The following is a 19082-nucleotide window of genomic DNA, read 5'->3' on the forward strand; positions in this document are numbered from 1 at the left end:
CTTAACTTTTATAAAGAATATCTCTTTGGATTTGAGACTTTAGTCTTCGCAAATTTACAGATCTTCTTTATGCACCAAGAGCTTGTAACACTCTAAAGAGAAAGGAAAAAATTAAATCGCATCATATGACCCCTTTAAAGGCACAATATGTAATATTCGCCGCTAGAGGGCGCGTATTCAAAATAAACAAAGAGGCAAAGGCGTAGTTTAATGACGCTGTAACTGAGTGTGGAATCATGGGAGTTGTTGTCTTCATCCCCACAGCCGATGCAATCCGACGGGACTCGGGCAGAAATCATGTTCATGGATGAGCTAATGATTTATTAACATAGTAGAATGAAGCAGGGTGAGGCTGAAAACGCACAACATATTAAAGCGTCTTTGGTGTTTCCATGTTTTCTACAAAACAAAAAGAGGTGTTATGACATCATTTGCAGGCGACACAATGACACTATGGACACGGTCCGTGTCACTAGTTAAAATTGCTTATTTCTCTGGATTTAAACATTCTTCGAAACATTTGGGATAGTGTAAGTACAAGTCAGCAAAATATATAACACTGTTCTAGTGGTTTTTGGATATTTTTATAAAAAATCTTCCATATTGTGCCTTTAAGTGAGCTGATAGTAACATTTTGATGTACAAAAGTATTATATTTATATGAGCAAAAATGGTACCAAAAACGTGCTGGAAATTTGTTTACGACAAAACAATTTATTTTCATGAAAAGCGTTTACTCGAACATAATGGCGTTTTAATAAAATGCCTTCTGAAATGTGTAAATTGAGTTTAGTATAACTCAATGTAAATTATATTTACGTTATACATGAATTTGATTTAAAGAGCTAAATTATGTCTAAAAAGAACTGAGATGGTACACATGAAATTACACAAAACGCTTATTAATAAGACTTAAAAGCAAAAAAAGCTTGACAGTCTATGCCAGGGGTGCCCAAACTCGGTCCTGGAGGGCCGGTGTCCTGCAGAGTTTAGCTCCAACCCTAACCTAAAAAACCTGAAGCTAATCAAGGTCTTACTAGGCATACTAGAAACTTCCCAGCAGGTGTGTTGAGGCAAGCTGGAGCTAAACTCTGCAGGACACCGGCCCTCCAGGACCGAGTTTGGGCACCCCTGGTCTATGCATTTAATACGCCGCTCCGGGATGCCAGGGATGACGTGATGACGTATTTACGTCCGAACGTGAAAGAATCTCTGAATCGGTTTTTGATCCGGCTCTTTGAACAGAACTGTTCGAATGAACCGTTTCGCGGAAATGAGTCGGATTTCCCATCACTACGCTTGCTCTCGAGCTACACGGGCGGAGCAGCACTAGCTCGCTCACCACCTATGCCAACGATATAAATAAATATATGTATTGCCTTCAAAGCATTGTAATAGCCCCAAGCAGCGCAGTACCTTACATCTGAATGTTTTATACGACACTGATTGTATATGAGTAGCTGGTCAAAGAAAGCTTAACGAAAGTACGTGAAGCACAAAGCTAACTGTGTTGCTGTCGTCTACTGCTGTGGCTACTAAATTATTCCTGTAGAGATCAGGCTAACGCGGTGCTGCTAACCCCGCCATGGAGTCAATTTATGTTCTGACATAATTACCACGTGTTTGTGCATTAAATTACTTTAGAGGCATATTTACTATGTGCCAGGTTATTGTGCATTAAGTGCACTATTGCCATGCGATTCAGTTATGGTAGCCTTTCATGGTTACCACCCTGCTAATATGATTGTTAATACTTTAAACCATCTAAATGTTACATTTGCAAAGCACAAATACATACGTTTTGAGCGGATGTATTTAACATGATTTTGCACTGATTGGATGGTGTACAGTGGTGTCTCACTGTTTAGTATTTGTTTTGGTGCCTTACAGTAGTCTTGCCGAACCTTTCTATAAAAATGTTATTGTTGGAACAGCTCTGTGTAGTAAATGTATAGTCCTGATGTGATTTATGTGCATTTATTTCTGTTTTGCAATGTAACAAATCACTTGCAAAGAATCGTGCTTTAATTATTAAGTTCCTGCTGTAAAAAGCTTGCCCCCCTGACCAGTCAGTCATTAACTTGACAGTATAAAGTTTTTTTTTTTATGCACTGGTTTCAGACAGGCTTCTAAAAAGCACCATAAAATGATCTCTAATGATCTAGAACAAATTAAAATGAGCTTTAGACATAACCAGGCAAATATTTAATGTCTGCAGTGCTTATTTCCTTGTAGAAAATAAATTGTAATATGAACAAATTGTGAACAAAATGTAATTCATGAACTCATTTAACTTAATTTTAATTAAATTTTTTCTACCAACCACTGAACCACTTATATCCACAGTTCCTGTGGTCTTGAAAAACCTGGAAAGATCAGGGAATTAAAATTTTTTTTTTTAAGTCAAGTCAAGTCAAGTCACCTTTATTTATATAGCGCTTTTAACAATACAGATTGTGACAAAGCAACTGAACAGCATTAATTAGGAAAATAGTGTCAATAATGCAAAATGACAATATTTCCTTGTAGAAAATGAAAGGTAATATGAACAAAAATGTAATTCATGAACTCATTTAACTTAATTTTAATTTAATTTTTTCTACCAACCACTGAACCACTTATATCCACAGTTCCTGTGGTCTTGAAAAACCTGGAAAGATCAGGGAATTAAAATTTTTTTTTTCAAGTCAAGTCAAGTCACCTTTATTTATATAGCGCTTTTAACAATACAGATTGTGACAAAGCAACTGAACAGCATTAATTAGGAAAATAGTGTCAATAATGCAAAATGACAATAGTAAACTCTCATTTTTCAGTTAAAGACAGTTCATCATTGAATTCAGTGATGTCAACATCCAGCTCAGTTTAAATAATATCTTTGCAATCATGTCAACGATATCGCTGGAAATGAAGTGTCCAGCGTTTAGTCTTGGAATTTATGAAAATGTATAGTTATTTCAGTCAAATTATTTATTTATTTATATTTATATTGTGGATGTAGATAGCTTAATTAGTCAGTCTGTTCTTATTCATTTATTTATTTATTTTTTAATTATCATTAATTTTCTCTCTTCCCACAGTCCATGCACACCTGCTGCTTGCTGTGCCATCGGGAGTTTAAAGACTGGGGGGCAGGCCAGGTGAACGGGCTCCCCAGTCATGGGTCCAAACTGGCAGAGGCTGTACCTGCGCTCTCCCAGGCTCTGCTGAGGGAGGTTCCAGGCCGCAAGCTGGCAGATGCCGTGCCTTCGCTCTCCCAGTCACTGTTGGGTGAAGTGCCGCTGTGGATCTGCCAGAGCTGCAGGAAGAGTGTGGAAGAGGAGGAGAGGAGAACGATTCAGGAGCAAACTGCGCAAGTAATTGAGATTAGCTCTGGGGTCATTCATAGAAATTCAGATTTTACGGACTATGGACTGTTTACAGAAACAGTCAAAACAAAATAAATATCTTTATAACTTCAGAATATGATGAATGTTGTGTTGAATTTTGTGTGAAGAAATAAATTGCGCTTGATAATCTGTAATTTATAAGTTGTACTCTATAGATTTCATTTCATTTAATACAAAATATCAAACCGAGTGGTAAACAAATCATGCTAAAGTTTTTCTGAAAACTAACCTCGCTTTTCTAAACCATTCTTGGTAATTTGTGACTTTTCGCAGTGATTTTTTAGTGGCTATATGAAGTTGATTCCCCTCAAGGTCATACTGGTGTTCAACAAATGATTTTACAAAGTTGTATTTAAAACCAAAATATTGGAGTGCATTGTACAAGAAAATACAGTTTCAGAATTTCTTCTTAAAATATCACATTTAATTAAATGTGTTACTTGCCATTTCTTTGTAATAATGAAATTTACTAGCAATTTTTGAGTGAAAATAGTTTATACACCCATTACGTAATTTCATACCTAGCAAACTTTTTTTGTAAATTATTTTGTTATGCTGTCTTCCGTAAAGATTTAATGGATTTTAATAAAATTGCATGCATTAAAAACGAAATAAAGGTGAAATAAATGTTTTATTAAATAATTAAACATTTTAATATTTTATTATCTAATGCAATGACATTCATATATTTACTAAGTGTGTATCCAAATAATTTTTAGGTCTACTGTACATGCATAGAATTGTAAGTTGTTACTGTTTCAAGTGATCCATTTTTTTGGGTGGGCTTATTTTTATTGGAAGATTGCAATAGAATTGCAGAAGATGGTTCATTCAGGTTTGCTGATGTTAAGTTTGCATCCATTCTTTCATTGGATGAAGAACACTGGAACCTCTTCTTTTGACCGGAAAGCTCAGTATGTAATTGAGGACAATCCTGTGTACACAACAACAACAACACAAATTTGATAGCACTGACATGTCCACAATTTTCCATGCACCTTGTAGATCCTTAACAGTTTCTGTAGATGTGCAGTTTGAGGTGTTTTTTTGTCACTTGTCTAAAAGATGAATGTGTTGTTACTCAGGTGCTGCTGTCCCACTCGTCCTCGTGTAAGTCTCAGAGCTGTGGGAATGGTTATCCTGAGCATAGCTCGGTGGATTGGGACCCCAGCTCCTTCCTCTCCGCGCGCAAACTGTCTGGCCTGTGGAACTCGGCTCATTCTAATGGAGGATCTCAATGCAACCACAGCACAGCTACGCTTTCGCAAAGTATGTCTCTTTTGCTTCATTACACAGTGATTCTAGTCGTCAGTTGCAGCATTATGCGGCCTGAGATTTTTGTATAATGACCAGTGAATTGACCGTCTCAGGCATTTGATTTTCTACATAACAGTGCTAGTTTCAGCTTTCATATCACTCCATAATTTCTTCTTTCTCCTCCGATTATGAACTCAAATCAATGTCATGCTCATTTATTTATTTATTTGGTGTTTAGCTGTTTAATAATTGGGATAATGTACAGTATTGTGGCAAAATAAAACTCTGCAGGGTTGATACAAGACATGATTAAACTTTTCTTATATTCTTCTGAGTGGTTTTCTTTAACAGATGTACAAGAAGTATTTAATAGAATTTGGCTGGAGAAATAAGACAGACTGACTTGTGTTATTTCTTGTCCTGATAGGCGGAACGGTGGGACCAGCTTGCCATGAGAAGAGATCTTCTCATGACGCTCCCGGGAAGGCTGCCAAAACATTCGGGAATAAAGTCTGTCCCTACAGTCATCCCGCATCCCAGAATTCCAATGTGGCTTCTCCTGGGACACTGTCTGCCTCCACTGATCTATGTAAGACCAACCCCAAGCACTTCAAGACAATGTGTCGACGACCAACTCCTCCAGGTAAGAACACAATTCATTCCACAATATGAAATATGGGCAAAGCTTTATATTAGGTTGTAATTTTTAACAGTTAATACATTAGGTATTATGAAATAACAACGAAGAACATTTTTTGCAGCATTTATTAATGTTAAGGTTAATATTCATTCATAAATATACTATTTTTAATTCATGTGCATTTATAACACATTTACTCATTTTATTTTATACAACTTACAATACAACAATACAACTTAAAATGTGAAAAATGTAATTGTATACACTACCTTTCAAAAGTTTGGGGTCGGTAAGAGGTTTTAAAAGATTTCTCTTATGCTTACCAAGGCTGCATTTATTTGATCAAAACTACAGTAAAAACAATAATACGGTGAAATATTATTGCAATTAAAAATAACTGTTTTCTATTTTAATACAATTTTAGTGTCATTTATTCCTGTGATGCAAAGCTGAGTTTTCTACAGTCATTTCTCCAAGTCCTCAGTGTTACATGATCCCTTTTGCATTCGGTGCACAAGAAACATTTCTTACTCTTATCAAATATAATAAGTCCATAATAATAAAATTCATGAGACTTTATGCATTATCTAATGTTATCAAATGAAAGAGTTACCAAAATGTAATTTACCACTTTGTTTAGCTGATTTTATATACAGTGTCAGACGTTGTTTTTAATCTCAGTGTTTCTGTTGATAGAATAGAAAGATAATAGATTAAGGGGTTGAAGTGCTTGTTCTAATTTTAGCGCAGTGTTGCAGTAGAAGGACTGAAGGAGATGGTGTGGGAGAATATGTATTAGAGGTGCAACTATATACCAATGCCACAGTTCGGTTCATATTGCGGTTTTGGAGCCACGGTTCAGTTCGGTTCTGTTTGCTGTGGGGGTCAGGTTCATGGCATGGCACCAGCAATGCTAAAACACACTAGTAGATTCACGTTTAACTTAATAATAATAATAATAATTGCTCTCTGTTAGTTCATGTTAATTAATGCATTAACAAATGAGACTTTAATAATCGTTGCTTTGTAAAGTGTTACCAAAAAAATCTATTGCCTTGAAAAAAAAAAAAGCCTAAATAATGCAAACAAGTCATTGGACAACATTACTTAAGCTACATATAAAAATGCTTGTGCCATGGATAAATAAAATGGAATAGCCGGACAATAAGGAAATTATTTTATAGCTATATTCATGCTATAGTGCATAAATGTTTGCGGGAATTTCCCGCTTTATAATCGCGAAACCTGCTTGAATGTGTAGAATTATGCACAGTGCCCGTAATCCGGCAGCGAAACACGGCAAACTCAAAAAATTCACAGTGTTTTATTATAATAGTGTTCTCATTATAAGGTTATGTATATGAGAGTCATAGTTATTAATATTCTGCATTGAAGAGATAATCACCGTAGTAGGCCTACAATGAAGCGCTTTAGTGCAGCATAGCTCAACCAAATGCATCTTATATGAGCTTTTAAATTTACACTATGTCCCAATGTGACAAGTGTCAGACTACAATAAAAAGGAAATGTTGCTGTGACAGTCACATCCAATCAGAGCATTTCGATGTTTAATAAACTGTAAGGTGAGATGATGAACCAATGAAGTTTCAGTGGGCTGTACCACTGGATGCAACAAAAATAGAAACAAAGCGACCGATAAAATGGCCTGTTGCCAAGATACAGTATGTGCAAACTTGAAACTAAATAGACATCACCTAAACTACTAAATAACTAAGAATTAAAATATGCTATTTTCTACAGGTGAGGCGTTCCACCCAAATGACCACCACCAAGCTGCAGACCTGTCAGTGCCACCCAACAGTCCTACGGGTCTCTCATCCCAGCATTCCTCGCTGCTGCCTCCCAAGCAAAACTCCAGTCAGCATGTTCACATCAACTCCACTAGTTCGGGGCTGCCTTCGCACGCTCCCTTCTCCCCGCTGGTACCAAACATTCACGCTCCTGCAGCTAAGCACTCGAGTGGGGCGGACAGTCCGGTGGCCCTACACAAGCCCAGCGGCTGCAAGAACTCCCACATTCCCACTGTTAACACACAACACAGCAAACTCAGCAACTCGCTCTTAGGGTGCAGTCACCCATGCAACGGTCACAGTAACGGCAGCTCTGTAGCCTCCTCCAATGCTGGCCATCTAACGTCTGGGGCATGCAGGTGAGCATCGGTGGACCTACAGTGAGCATCGGTTGTTTTTATTGCTTAATATTTCGGTGCGTTAAGTTGTGTTGTTCTGTATAAACAGGGACCAAGCGTGTAAAGGGCACAAGTTGCCCAACGGGTCTTTGTGTCACGCCCAACCCTGTGAGCTTGAAGAAGGAGATGATGAGGACAGTAGCTCGGAGCGTAGCTCTTGTGCTTCCTCCACCAATCAGAAGGACGGGAAATACTGTGACTGTTGCTACTGCGAGTTCTTTGGCCACAACGCGGTATGTTTTCTTTTAAAGGGTTTCTGTGGGCCTTAAAAAGGTTTTAGTTTGCCATTGCACAAATGAAGACCTTAAAAAGTTCTTAAATCTGAGCAGAAATTCTTAAATTCATAAAGTCATGGCATTAAATGTTGCATGCACTGCAAACAATGAATATCTTCCTCAGTGTTTTGTCTTGTTTCCCAATACAAATATCTCAGCATCCCTATATCAAGATATATTTACTTGAGATACAAAATGAAGATATGTAGTCTTGTTTTTTGAGAAATTGAACAAAATGAAGTGAATTTATACTTAAAAGAAGATAATATAAGGAATGAAATCTTGTTCTCCCTTTACATGAATTTCATTTGTCTGAGCCCACTAAAAGATATTTGTTCTTGTTTTAATCAACTCACTTCATTTTAATGAATTTCCCAGCAAACAAGGTTGTTTCAAATGTTTCTTGATTTAAAGGGGTCATGGGGCCTTTTTTTATTATCTTGTACTGTTCTCTGAGGTCCACTTATATAGTTATCAAGATTTCTACATTAAAAACATCATAATTTAGAAGTAATAGGCTATTTAAGTAATAAGTTCCATTTGAATAGGCGTGGTGGATTGTAGACTCGGAAGTAAACGCCCACTGCTATGATTGGCTAACAGTTGTGTATGTTTGACAGCCTACATCATTCATAGATAGACAATGCTGTGATTTAGGTCAAAAACTCATAAACACATAAGTACATATCAAACGATCTGTAATAACAGACAAAGCAATAGTGACCACATAATAAAAACAGCTACTCACACTTGTGTGGAGCGACATTACTGTCAGATCCAATATATTTGGCACAGCATCATCTTTCTGAAAATCCTGTGTCGAATTGTCTTGTTTGTAAACAAATCCACAGTAAAATGAAGTGAACAAAGGACCAAGTTCTTAGTGACGCGGTCTGGAACTTCGTTAAAAATATTTCATCCACTCTTTCCTAATGTCGGGATCAGAAGGAAGGCAACTTGGCACTGCACAGCATCTTGTTTTCTTCTGAGCATCTTTATCATTTGGTTTCTGTGTAGACCTGCGTTTATCTCCCTTGTTATGTACACTACATGCATGAATCGGTGGGCGGGGCTAACCCGGCAGTGATGCAGAAGCAGGCGTTGATCTTCTTCTGTGGAGGCGGGGTTTAGCCACACTATTACATCATAAAATGGCACATTCTAAAACCTGTCATTTTGGCAGATTGACTTAAATATAAGCTGTTTTTAGACTAACAAGAAAGTTTTGAGTTCTGAAACTTACAGGATGTTTTTATAGTACAAAGACCTCTTATATGCCAAGATGCCCTGGAAGAAGAGATTTTGCATCTCAATGGGACTATCCTGGTAAAATAAAGGTAAAATTAAAATTCAATAAAATAAAAATGTCAAGAGATAAAGGAATTTTTAAATTTGCAGTGTGATCATAAGGTACCGAAAAAAAAAAAATCCATATTCTAGTGGTTGGAAGCAGAGGTATTCAAGCCTTGAAGGAACACTCCACTATTTTTGAAAATAGGCAAATTTTCCAACTCCCCTGGAGTTAAACAGTTGAGTTTTACCGTTTTCTCCAGTCGAGCTACAGCACTTTTAGCTGTAGCTTAGCATAGATAATTGAATCTGATTTGACCGTTAGCATCTCACTCAAAAATGACCAAAGAGTTTCGATATTTTTCCTATTTAAAACTTGACACTTCTGTAGTTACATCGTGTACTAAGACCGACGGAAAATGAAAAGTTGCGATTTTCTAGGCCGATATGGCTCGGAACTACTTTAGCAGGCGCAATGATATTACGCAGCGCCTGAAAATATTCCCCAGCACGCTCCCTGTGCAAGCAGGTGGTCACGTTGGTTATGTTGACGGAAGTTAGCCTATTTTCAGGCGCTGCGTAATATCATTGCGCCTGCTGCACCCATGGTACGGCAGCAAAGTTCCTTGATTATTATGCCGGAATGAGAGTATAGTTCCTAGCCATATTGGCCTAGAAAATAGCAACTTTTAATTTTCCGTCGGTCTTAGTACACGATGTAACTACAGAAGAGTCAAGTTTTAAATAGGAAAAATATAGAAACTCTTTGGTTATTTTTGAGCGAGATGCTAACGGTCTAATCAGATTCAATGATCTATGCTAAGCTACAGCTAAAAGTACTACCGCCACACCGAAGATCGGCTGAATGGATTAAAAAACGGTACAACTCAACTGTTTAACTCTAGGGGAGTTGGAAAATTAGCCTATTTTCAAAAATAGTGGAGTGTTCTTTTAAGCCATATTTGTGAAATGAATGAAAAAGTAAATGAGGTTGTATTTTAAAACTTTTATAACAACAAAGACATTTTGCTAGTACAATTAATTTTGTGCTCCCTAGACATTTATATTTTGAGAACATATTGACGTAATGTGTTCCCTGCAATTTATTTCCTAAATTTTCTTTACTTGGTCTTAAAAAGGCCTTAAACTCTTACTTTTCTTTCTGTTTACTTCCATAAACCTGCAGAAACCCTGTCCTAATGTTCCTTCTTTAATGTTTAGTCATTGCACTACACATTATGTTTGCGTTTTGTCTACCATAACTACAATTATTTGATTTCCTCTGTACAGCCCCCGGCCGCCCCCACCAGTCGGAACTATGCTGAGATCAGGGAGAAGCTTCGGTCCAGGCTGACCCGCCGTAAAGAGGAACTTCCTCAGAGGCAGGATCTAGATCCGGCGGCACCGAGTGCCATAGACCATCGAGACGTGAACGAACTCCTGGACTTCATCAACAGCACAGAGCCCAAGCCTGTCAACAGTGCCAAGGCTGCAAAACGGGCACGGCACAAACAGAAGAAAAAGGTGCACTGTTCGTTTTCCAATTTAGTTTTGTGTATAAATGTCCGGAAAAGAGATCATTACAGCTGTCATAATTTCTGGTTTAATTGTTACATCGGAAGTGAAAGATCCTGAATTCTGAAAAAATAAAAGAATTCAGAAAAAAAGCTGAAGGTGTGTTCCTCATTACTTATTTACTGTCTAATGCAGTGGGTCTCAATCAGAGTGTCAATATAGGTCAATTAAGCAATCACAATTCATTGTATGATTCTAGATGTTTCCCAAAAAAACATTTATTTACATACATTCAACAGTTATTGAGGCGAAAAAAGACATATGATTTAGGTTGACATCTTGATTGTATTTTTTAGCAAGTTTAAGTTCATTAAGATTATTATATATTATTACATTAATAATATATTCATGCAAATAATTTGAAGTCATACTACAGCCCCCTTGAAAATTTGCTGAGGCCCCTTGGTTGAGAACCACTGGACTAGTAGAACTTCATAAAAGTGTTTGGACAGTAATGGAAACGAACTCAATTGTCTCTGAAGCATCAGTCATTTTGATTTTCAGTTATGAATATTTGTAAGTTGAGTATTTCTTAGGAAGTAACCTTTAGAGGCGTTTATCACATGAATACAGTTGTATAGTTTGTCTAACCTATGTGTGAAAAATCTAGGATTCAAAATGTAATTTAAACCTGAAAATACATAAAGTTCTAGTACATTGAGGAATTATCAAGAAAGAAATTCTGAGATGTAAATGAACAATTGTTGAAGATTCTGCACTATTTCTAGGCTACTTATCAAATAAGCAAAATTATATTTTTGTAAAGAAAAAATTTATAAATTTTTCTTGAGTGGTCTCGGGTATGTATTTTTTTTCCCATTTGTTATTTATTTTGAAATTGTACATTAATAATTGTAGCTCGAAAGGAGTCTGCCAAGGAGAAACAATTGAAAGAGGAAGAAAAGATTCTGGAGAGCGTGGCCGAAGGCAGAGGTAAGCAAAAACAGAATAATTTACCAAGTTCTTAAATTTATAGGTCAGAAGTATTTCATAAAATCATAAACATGCATCTTTCCATATCTTTATCAGCTCTAATGTCTGTGAAGGAAATGGCCAAAGGTATCACATATGAAGACCCAATAAAAACAAGGTGAGCTGCCTTTAACTCTCCTTTGTTTAACTCTCATTTGTCAGATCAGTTGTGGGTTTTTCACAAATAAAGACAACAGCAATCAATTTCTGATTTTCTCTTCAGCTGGAAAGCGCCACGTTACATTCATGGCATGCCAGCAGCGCGGCATGAACGTGTACGGAAGAAGTACCACATTCTTGTTGAAGGTGAAGGCATTCCACCACCCATTAAGAGCTTCAGAGAGATGAAGTTTCCTCAGGGTAAGATCCATCTCTCCTCTTTTACATGCAGCACCTCACTCACAGCTTCACACTAATGGCACGCTCTCAACTTTAATGGTCTTTGCAGCCATCCTTAAAGGACTGAAGAAAAAAGGAATCATTCACCCGACACCCATTCAGATTCAGGGAATACCAACCACGTGAGTCGCAAGGCCATGGCATGGTTTCGCTTGGGCCAATATTCAGGCATTATCATACAGCGTCAGGTGGTCAGATGGTTATAGCTTTTTGTTCTTTAAAAAATGTGTAAATTAATAAAACGCATATCTTGAATTTTAATAAAAGTATTTAATCATTTTCATATTCTCATATTACTGTGATATATGTATGATACTGTATATGGGTCAAAGACGAAAAGGGGTTTAAGCATAAAAACAATAAATGTAATACTGCTTTAAATTGTTGTTGTTTTTCCCAAAATAAATTTAAAAAAATTCTGTTTAATTTAATTTCAATTTAGTTTGTTTTTCTGAGCAAAAAATAAATATCATACATTTTCCCCTGATTTACAGAAGAGACCCACTAAAATGTCATTCAGTGTAACAATCTTGCCATTCATATTTACAACAATCAATTTATGACATATTAAAAGACTAATTACTTTCACCCCAAATACTAATTTGTTGTAATTTTACATTTTTTAAATTTGCCACTATCCTAGGTTTTGCCCATTTGTCAGTAATAATTTTTTACTAATTTAAAACACAATAAAATTGAATATGCTCCCTTATTCTTTTATATATTTTAATATGTACACGTCAGAATAAGCATGTTGTTTGAATTTTTACATAAATATTGTGTTACAGTCAACCAAATTTGGACATTTTATTCTCCAAAAACTTATTTGAAACCTTAAAAGTAGACACTTTACTTACATTTAATGTGCTTTCTATGGACATAAAATCACTTTTGTAAATGTATTTTGATGCGGACCTCTTAATGTCTTTGACCCATATATAAATCGTTAGAATTTATTAGGTAATAAAATGTTAATGTTAATAGATAATAAATTATATATATTTATATATTCAATTCAAGTTTATTTGTACAGCGCTTTTCACGATACAAATCGTTGCAAAGCAACTTTACAGCAAATTAAGTTTCTACAATATTTAGTAGTAGATTATCAGTGGTGACTGTCAGTTAATGTACATATGGCAGAAATGGACAGAAAAATTAATTAAATACGTTATCAAACAGACGATGAACACTATTAACAGCAATTATTATATGATGCAATCATATGTGTGTGTGTGTATGTATATGTATGTATATGTATGTATGTATATATATTTATTTATTTTTTCTTTTAAAATTAATATTGTTTATTTATTTAAATTTGTTTGTTTAGTCTCTCTGGCAGGGACATGATTGGCATTGCTTTCACCGGCTCAGGGAAAACTCTGGTTTTCACGCTGCCCATCATTATGTTTTGTCTGGAGCAGGAGAAACGGCTACCCTTCTGTAAGAGAGAGGGACCCTATGGCCTCATCATCTGCCCTTCTGTAAGCCTACTCTGTCTCTGGCACATCCTGTGTCATCTGCCCGAAATACAGCAGAAAAATGAGAAGCAGATTACCTATGTGTAACAAAACTATTTCACCATATTTCATTATATAAATCATAAGTCAGGAGGCAGACAGTACAGGCACCAGACAGCAACAGTATGGTCATTTATTTATTGTGTGTCTTTCTCTCCATCTGTAGAGAGAGCTGGCGAGACAGACACATGGTATCATTGAATACTACTGTAAACTCCTAGAGGATGAAGGGGCTCTTCAGTTGCGCTGTGCCCTGTGTATTGGGGGCATGTCTGTCAAAGAACAGATGGAGGTGGTAAAACGGTAAGTCACTTTGTTTAAATTTAGTGTTTACATTTCCACGTTGTGACAAAAATGACTGGGACATTGTACTTGGTCTTTATTTGTATGCTGATTGATTGCTTTAGAAATCCCTTATAAACTTGCAAATGATTGTGTGATCGTAGCGGGGTGCACATGATGGTGGCCACTCCAGGCAGACTGATGGACCTGCTGAACAAGAAGATGGTGAGTCTGGATATCTGCCGCTATCTGGCTCTGGACGAGGCTGACAGGATGATTGACATGGGTTTTGAGGAGGACATCAGGACCATCTTCTCTTACTTTAAGGTACTTTTATGCACATCTCATGATACTGTTTAGGTTATCCAATAATAGAGCATTTAGTCAGTAAATATAGTAAAATGTTACCCCCTTTTTTCAGTGTTTTCCTGAAAATGTAGTGTTTTAGAGCTAGAATAATAGTATTTTAGAAGTAATGAATGATTTTTTATTTTATTTTTTATGACCAGAGTGCTTTTTTTGCTTTAGGGTCAGAGACAAACACTGCTTTTCAGTGCCACTATGCCCAAGAAGATTCAGAACTTTGCCAAAAGTGCTTTAGTGAAACCTATCACCATTAATGTGGGCAGAGCTGGAGCTGCAAGCTTGGATGTCATCCAGGTGAGATATTAAGATTCATGCAAGGCCCAGCATTATTCTTTCCTCATGTTCCATTCGATCCTTCTAGTTGTTTTGTGAGTTTTGCCAAGGTGGATTTTTCGAGTATTGTGAAACATACACTACTGTTTCAAAAGCTTGGGGTCAGTAAGATATCTATTTTTTATGCATTTTATTCAGCATAGTTGCAATAAATTGATCAAATGCAGTAGTAAGATATTTATTATATATTATATTTATTTATTATATTTACATTTATGTTTATTCTATTGTTTATTTCTATTAAATAAAAATCCTGAAAAAACGATTCCCGGTTTCCACAAAAATATAAAGCAGCACAACTTAAATGAATGTTTTTGAGCAGCATATTAGAATGTTTCTAGATCATGTGACACTGAAGACTGGAGTAATGATGCTGAAAATTCAGCTTTTCCATGTTACATAAAAAAAAACAATTATAAAACAGAAAACCGTTATTTTAAATAGTATTAATATTTCACAATATTACTGTTTTTAGCGTATTTTTGGTCAAATCAATGCAGCCATGATGAGCATAAGAGACTTTCAAAAACAAAAAAATCTAAACCAACCCCAAACTTTTGCACGATATTGTATACTACTAAATCAGAACAGAAAGTTTTACTTGTATACATCCTGTCACTTTTAGGAAGTGGAATATGTCAAAGACAAAAAAATCTAAACCAACCCCAAACTTTTGCACGATATTGTATACTACTAAATCAGAACAGAAAGTTTTGCTTGTATACATCCTGTCACTTTTAGGAAGTGGAATATGTCAAAGAAGAGGCCAAAATGGTTTATCTCCTGGAGTGTCTCCAGAAGACCCCACCGCCGGTACGTAGCTTCTTGCTCTTTTTAAACCACATCTGAGAACCCTACATAATCTCTTCTAACAATCACACTTCCCATATTGGTTTTTAGGTATTAATATTCGCTGAGAAGAAAGCAGATGTAGATGCCATACACGAGTATCTTCTGCTGAAAGGTGTGGAGGCGGTGGCTATTCACGGTGGAAAAGGTAGGACATCAACCATCTCAATCTGCTTGTAGCACAAGCACCATCAATCAGGTTTAATGCGTGCTGTTTCCCGCAGCTACAGCTGCTCTCCACTGGGTGTCAGCTTCTGCTGCGTTGTGGCTCCTATCATAGCACTAAACCAGTGTTCAAACTATGTCCGAAGTTTTGATCTCGCTTACACTCAAAGCAGCAAAGTGTCTGTGGCTTTACTTCACCCTGATCATACACTAAATACTGCTGCTCGTGTCACCTAAAATATATAATAGTTATGAATGTGACTGTTCAGCACAAAGGTAAGCAGCTCGTACAGTTCAGCCACATTTACCTCAATAAACTTTGTGTGCTTTTCAGACCAGGAAGAGAGAACGAAAGCCATTGAGGCATTCAAAGAGGAAAAGAAAGATGTTTTAGTGGCTACTGATGTTGCTTCGAAGGGTCTGGATTTTCCAGCTATCCAGCATGTTGTCAATTATGACATGCCCGAAGAGATTGAGAACTATGGTAGGTGTTCATATAATTGTTTTTTGACATTATTGGTTTATCATTAAAGCTTATTGGCTTGTATACACTACCTTTCAAATGTTTGCGGTTCAGTAAGATTTATTTATTTCTGACTATCATTCAGCGGGTCACATAAAAAATTATAAAAAGTGTCTTTATAATGCTACAAAAGAGTTCTATTTGAAATAAGCTTTGAGCTTTCTAGTCATCAAAAGTATTAAGCAGCATGACTGTTTTCAACATTTCAGCATAGCAAGAAATGTTACTTGAGCACCAAATCAGCATATTAAAATGATTTCTGAAGGATCATGTGACACTGAAGACTGGAGTAATGACTGCTGAAAATTCATCACAAGCATAAATTACATTAAAAGTAAATACAATCTTTTAAATAGCAATAACATTTTACAGATAGGGCTGTCGATTTAACAAGTATCATTTCATAGTTTTTTTTCCCATTTAACAATAATGACTCAAATTGATTTGATTTATTAGATTAATTAATTTACACATGTAATTAGATTAACAATTTAATTGCTAGACAGTTCAAAAAGTATTTAGAAACCACTATTAAAATGAAAATATCAAAAAGTTTAATTTAAGTAACAATAGTACAAGGCAAAACATCTGACAGAAGTTTATGCAACCTCTAAACCAACTTTAACTTTGAAGCCAACTGGTTAAATGTTGTTGCAAAAATGGATCAGAAAGTGAAGTTAGTTCTGAGAAAAGCTCCACCTTAATTTAACTTCAGAAGCCACTTGATTTGCATATATATGCTTACTAGGTTACCACTTGGTTTGCACATACACACACTACCAGTCAAAAGTTTTTTAACAGTAAGATTTTAAACGTTTTTTTTAAGAATTCTCTTTTGCTCACTAAGCCTGCATTTACTGATCCAAAATAAAAGAAACCTGAAAAATTCTACTCCGCTGTTGTCAACATAATAATAATAATAATAAAATGTTTTTTTGAGCAGCAAATCAGATTATTAGAATGATTTCTGAAGGATCATGTGACACTGAGTAGATTGGAGACTGGAGTAATGATGCTAAAAAAATCAGCTTTGAAATCACAGGAATAAATATTTTTTTTAAAATATATTCAAATAGAAAGCAGTTATTTTAAATAGTAAAAATAGTTCACAATATTACTGCTTTTGCTGTATTTTGGATCAAATAAATGCAGGCTTGGTGAGCAGAAGAGAATTCTTTAAAAAACATTAAAAATCTTACTGTTCAAAAACTTTTGACTGGTAGTGTGTATATATGTGTGTGTGTGTATGTATGTGTAATATATATATATACATACACACACACACACACACACATATATATATATATATATATATATATATATACATACACACACACACACACACACACATATATATATATATACATACACACACACACACACACACACACATATATATATATATATATATACATACAGTGCCACTTGAAAGTTTGTGAACCCCTTGTAGAATCTGTGAAAATGTGAGTAATTTTTAGGAAACACGATGCATTAAGAGAAAACTTTTGAACAGGATGATGTCGTCCAAATTTTTCTTATTTTGTAGTAATATATATTTTTTCCATTTAGTACTGCCCGTCAGAAGCAACAGAAGATACTGTTATTTTAATAATTTCAGCTATTTTTTTGCCTTGTGGACTAAATGGAAACATCTTTTATGTAAAATATTTTACTCGGGACAGTACTAAATAAAAAATAACATGGATTTTGTATGATCTCCCTTATTTTGTTAAAATTACTCACATTTTCACAGATTCTGCAAGGGGTTCACGAACTTTCAAGTGGCACTGTATGTGTGTATGTATGTTTGAAATGTATATAACATGTTTATTCCACAGTCCACAGAATAGGCAGAACAGGTCGATCCGGAAAAACTGGAGTAGCCACAACATTTATCAACAAAGGATGTGGTAAGTTTTTTATATAGATATATAGATATATAGATATTTATAGATATATATATATATATATATTTATATATATATATATATATATATATATATATAGATTGATCTTTGGTGTCTCTCTGTCTGTTTTCATTTCTTGTTCCTCCTTCCGAGATTAAATTACCACACACAGTGAATTATAATTTCAGAGAACATAGATGTAATTGCGCATCAAAATCCTTTTTTCGTAGATGAGTCTGTACTAATGGATCTGAAAGCTCTGTTGGTTGAAGCCAAGCAGAAGGTTCCTCCTGTGCTGCAGGTTCTCCAAATGGGAGACGAGATGATGCTGGATATTGGAGGTACAAATTAGGGATGCACGATATATCGGCCACCATATCGGTATCGGCCGATAAATGCTCATTTTTTCTGTTATCGGTATCGGCCCAATAAGAAAATTTGGCCGATATCTTAAAGCCGATAAATAATGCATTATTTCCTTCAGAGACACTTCAGATGCGCGGTTATCGGCTTTCAAAAATAAAGGATTATCGGTTATCGGTATCGGACAAAATTTTCATATCGGTGCATCCCTAGTACAAATGATACACTTATTGCTGAAACAAGCTTCTATAGCCAGTTGAGCGCATGCCCAAAATTATTGCAACATCTGCCTGGTTGTGCAAAGAGGATCTGCAGCTCTCAAAATTGTAAGATAAAACATTTTATAACATTTTTATTGATTGATTGCTTTTTTCAATCCTAGGAGAGAGAGGCTGTACATTTTGTGGTGGTTTGGGCCACAGGATCACAGACTGTCCCAAACTGGAGGCCATGCAGACAAAACAGGTCACCAACATTGGCCGCAAGGACTATCTGGCCAGCAGCTCCATGGATTTTTAATGCTGTCTGCTACTTTGTCATCAAATCTTTCCATGAGAGAGGCTCCTGTATCATGTCCGATGTCATTTTGTGCAAAATGCATTATTCTTGGAACTCCACTTTTTTTTTTTTTATCAGTGAAACTATCTTTTTTTTGTTGCAAAATACAGTCAAAAAACTTTGCGTAAGAAAAAAACTATATTAAAGTTAGGTTTTACTAGAGTTTTCTGTAGGTTTTGCTTCATAATGATGTTGTCATGTAATGTA

The 19082-nt window shown here is 35.8% G+C and overlaps 1 protein-coding gene across 1 annotated transcript in view; it reads left to right on the plus strand.

The window, feature by feature from the left end:
- LOC107595781 (ATP-dependent RNA helicase DDX42-like) overlaps nucleotides 1-18958 on the plus strand; it is a 21132-nt gene extending 2174 nt beyond the window's left edge. Inside the window, exons 3-23 of the mRNA XM_016286306.1 lie at nucleotides 3081-3356; nucleotides 4475-4658; nucleotides 5074-5289; nucleotides 7048-7456; nucleotides 7545-7728; nucleotides 10351-10645; nucleotides 10714-10734; nucleotides 11494-11568; nucleotides 11665-11725; nucleotides 11831-11967; nucleotides 12056-12128; nucleotides 13340-13493; nucleotides 13696-13832; nucleotides 13976-14138; nucleotides 14340-14471; nucleotides 15252-15323; nucleotides 15411-15507; nucleotides 15859-16008; nucleotides 17886-17957; nucleotides 18185-18295; nucleotides 18700-18958. Coding sequence (XP_016141792.1) covers nucleotides 3081-3356; nucleotides 4475-4658; nucleotides 5074-5289; nucleotides 7048-7456; nucleotides 7545-7728; nucleotides 10351-10645; nucleotides 10714-10734; nucleotides 11494-11568; nucleotides 11665-11725; nucleotides 11831-11967; nucleotides 12056-12128; nucleotides 13340-13493; nucleotides 13696-13832; nucleotides 13976-14138; nucleotides 14340-14471; nucleotides 15252-15323; nucleotides 15411-15507; nucleotides 15859-16008; nucleotides 17886-17957; nucleotides 18185-18295; nucleotides 18700-18836 — 3156 coding nt within the window. The 3' untranslated portion in view covers nucleotides 18837-18958. The remainder of the gene's footprint in view (nucleotides 1-3080; nucleotides 3357-4474; nucleotides 4659-5073; nucleotides 5290-7047; nucleotides 7457-7544; nucleotides 7729-10350; nucleotides 10646-10713; nucleotides 10735-11493; nucleotides 11569-11664; nucleotides 11726-11830; nucleotides 11968-12055; nucleotides 12129-13339; nucleotides 13494-13695; nucleotides 13833-13975; nucleotides 14139-14339; nucleotides 14472-15251; nucleotides 15324-15410; nucleotides 15508-15858; nucleotides 16009-17885; nucleotides 17958-18184; nucleotides 18296-18699) is intronic.
- The last annotated feature ends 124 nt before the right edge of the window (nucleotides 18959-19082 follow it).

This window comes from Sinocyclocheilus grahami, unplaced genomic scaffold (genome assembly GCF_001515645.1).
Source record: "Sinocyclocheilus grahami isolate Dianchi unplaced genomic scaffold, SAMN03320097.WGS_v1.1 scaffold208.1, whole genome shotgun sequence".
Classification (NCBI taxonomy): domain Eukaryota; kingdom Metazoa; phylum Chordata; class Actinopteri; order Cypriniformes; family Cyprinidae; genus Sinocyclocheilus; species Sinocyclocheilus grahami.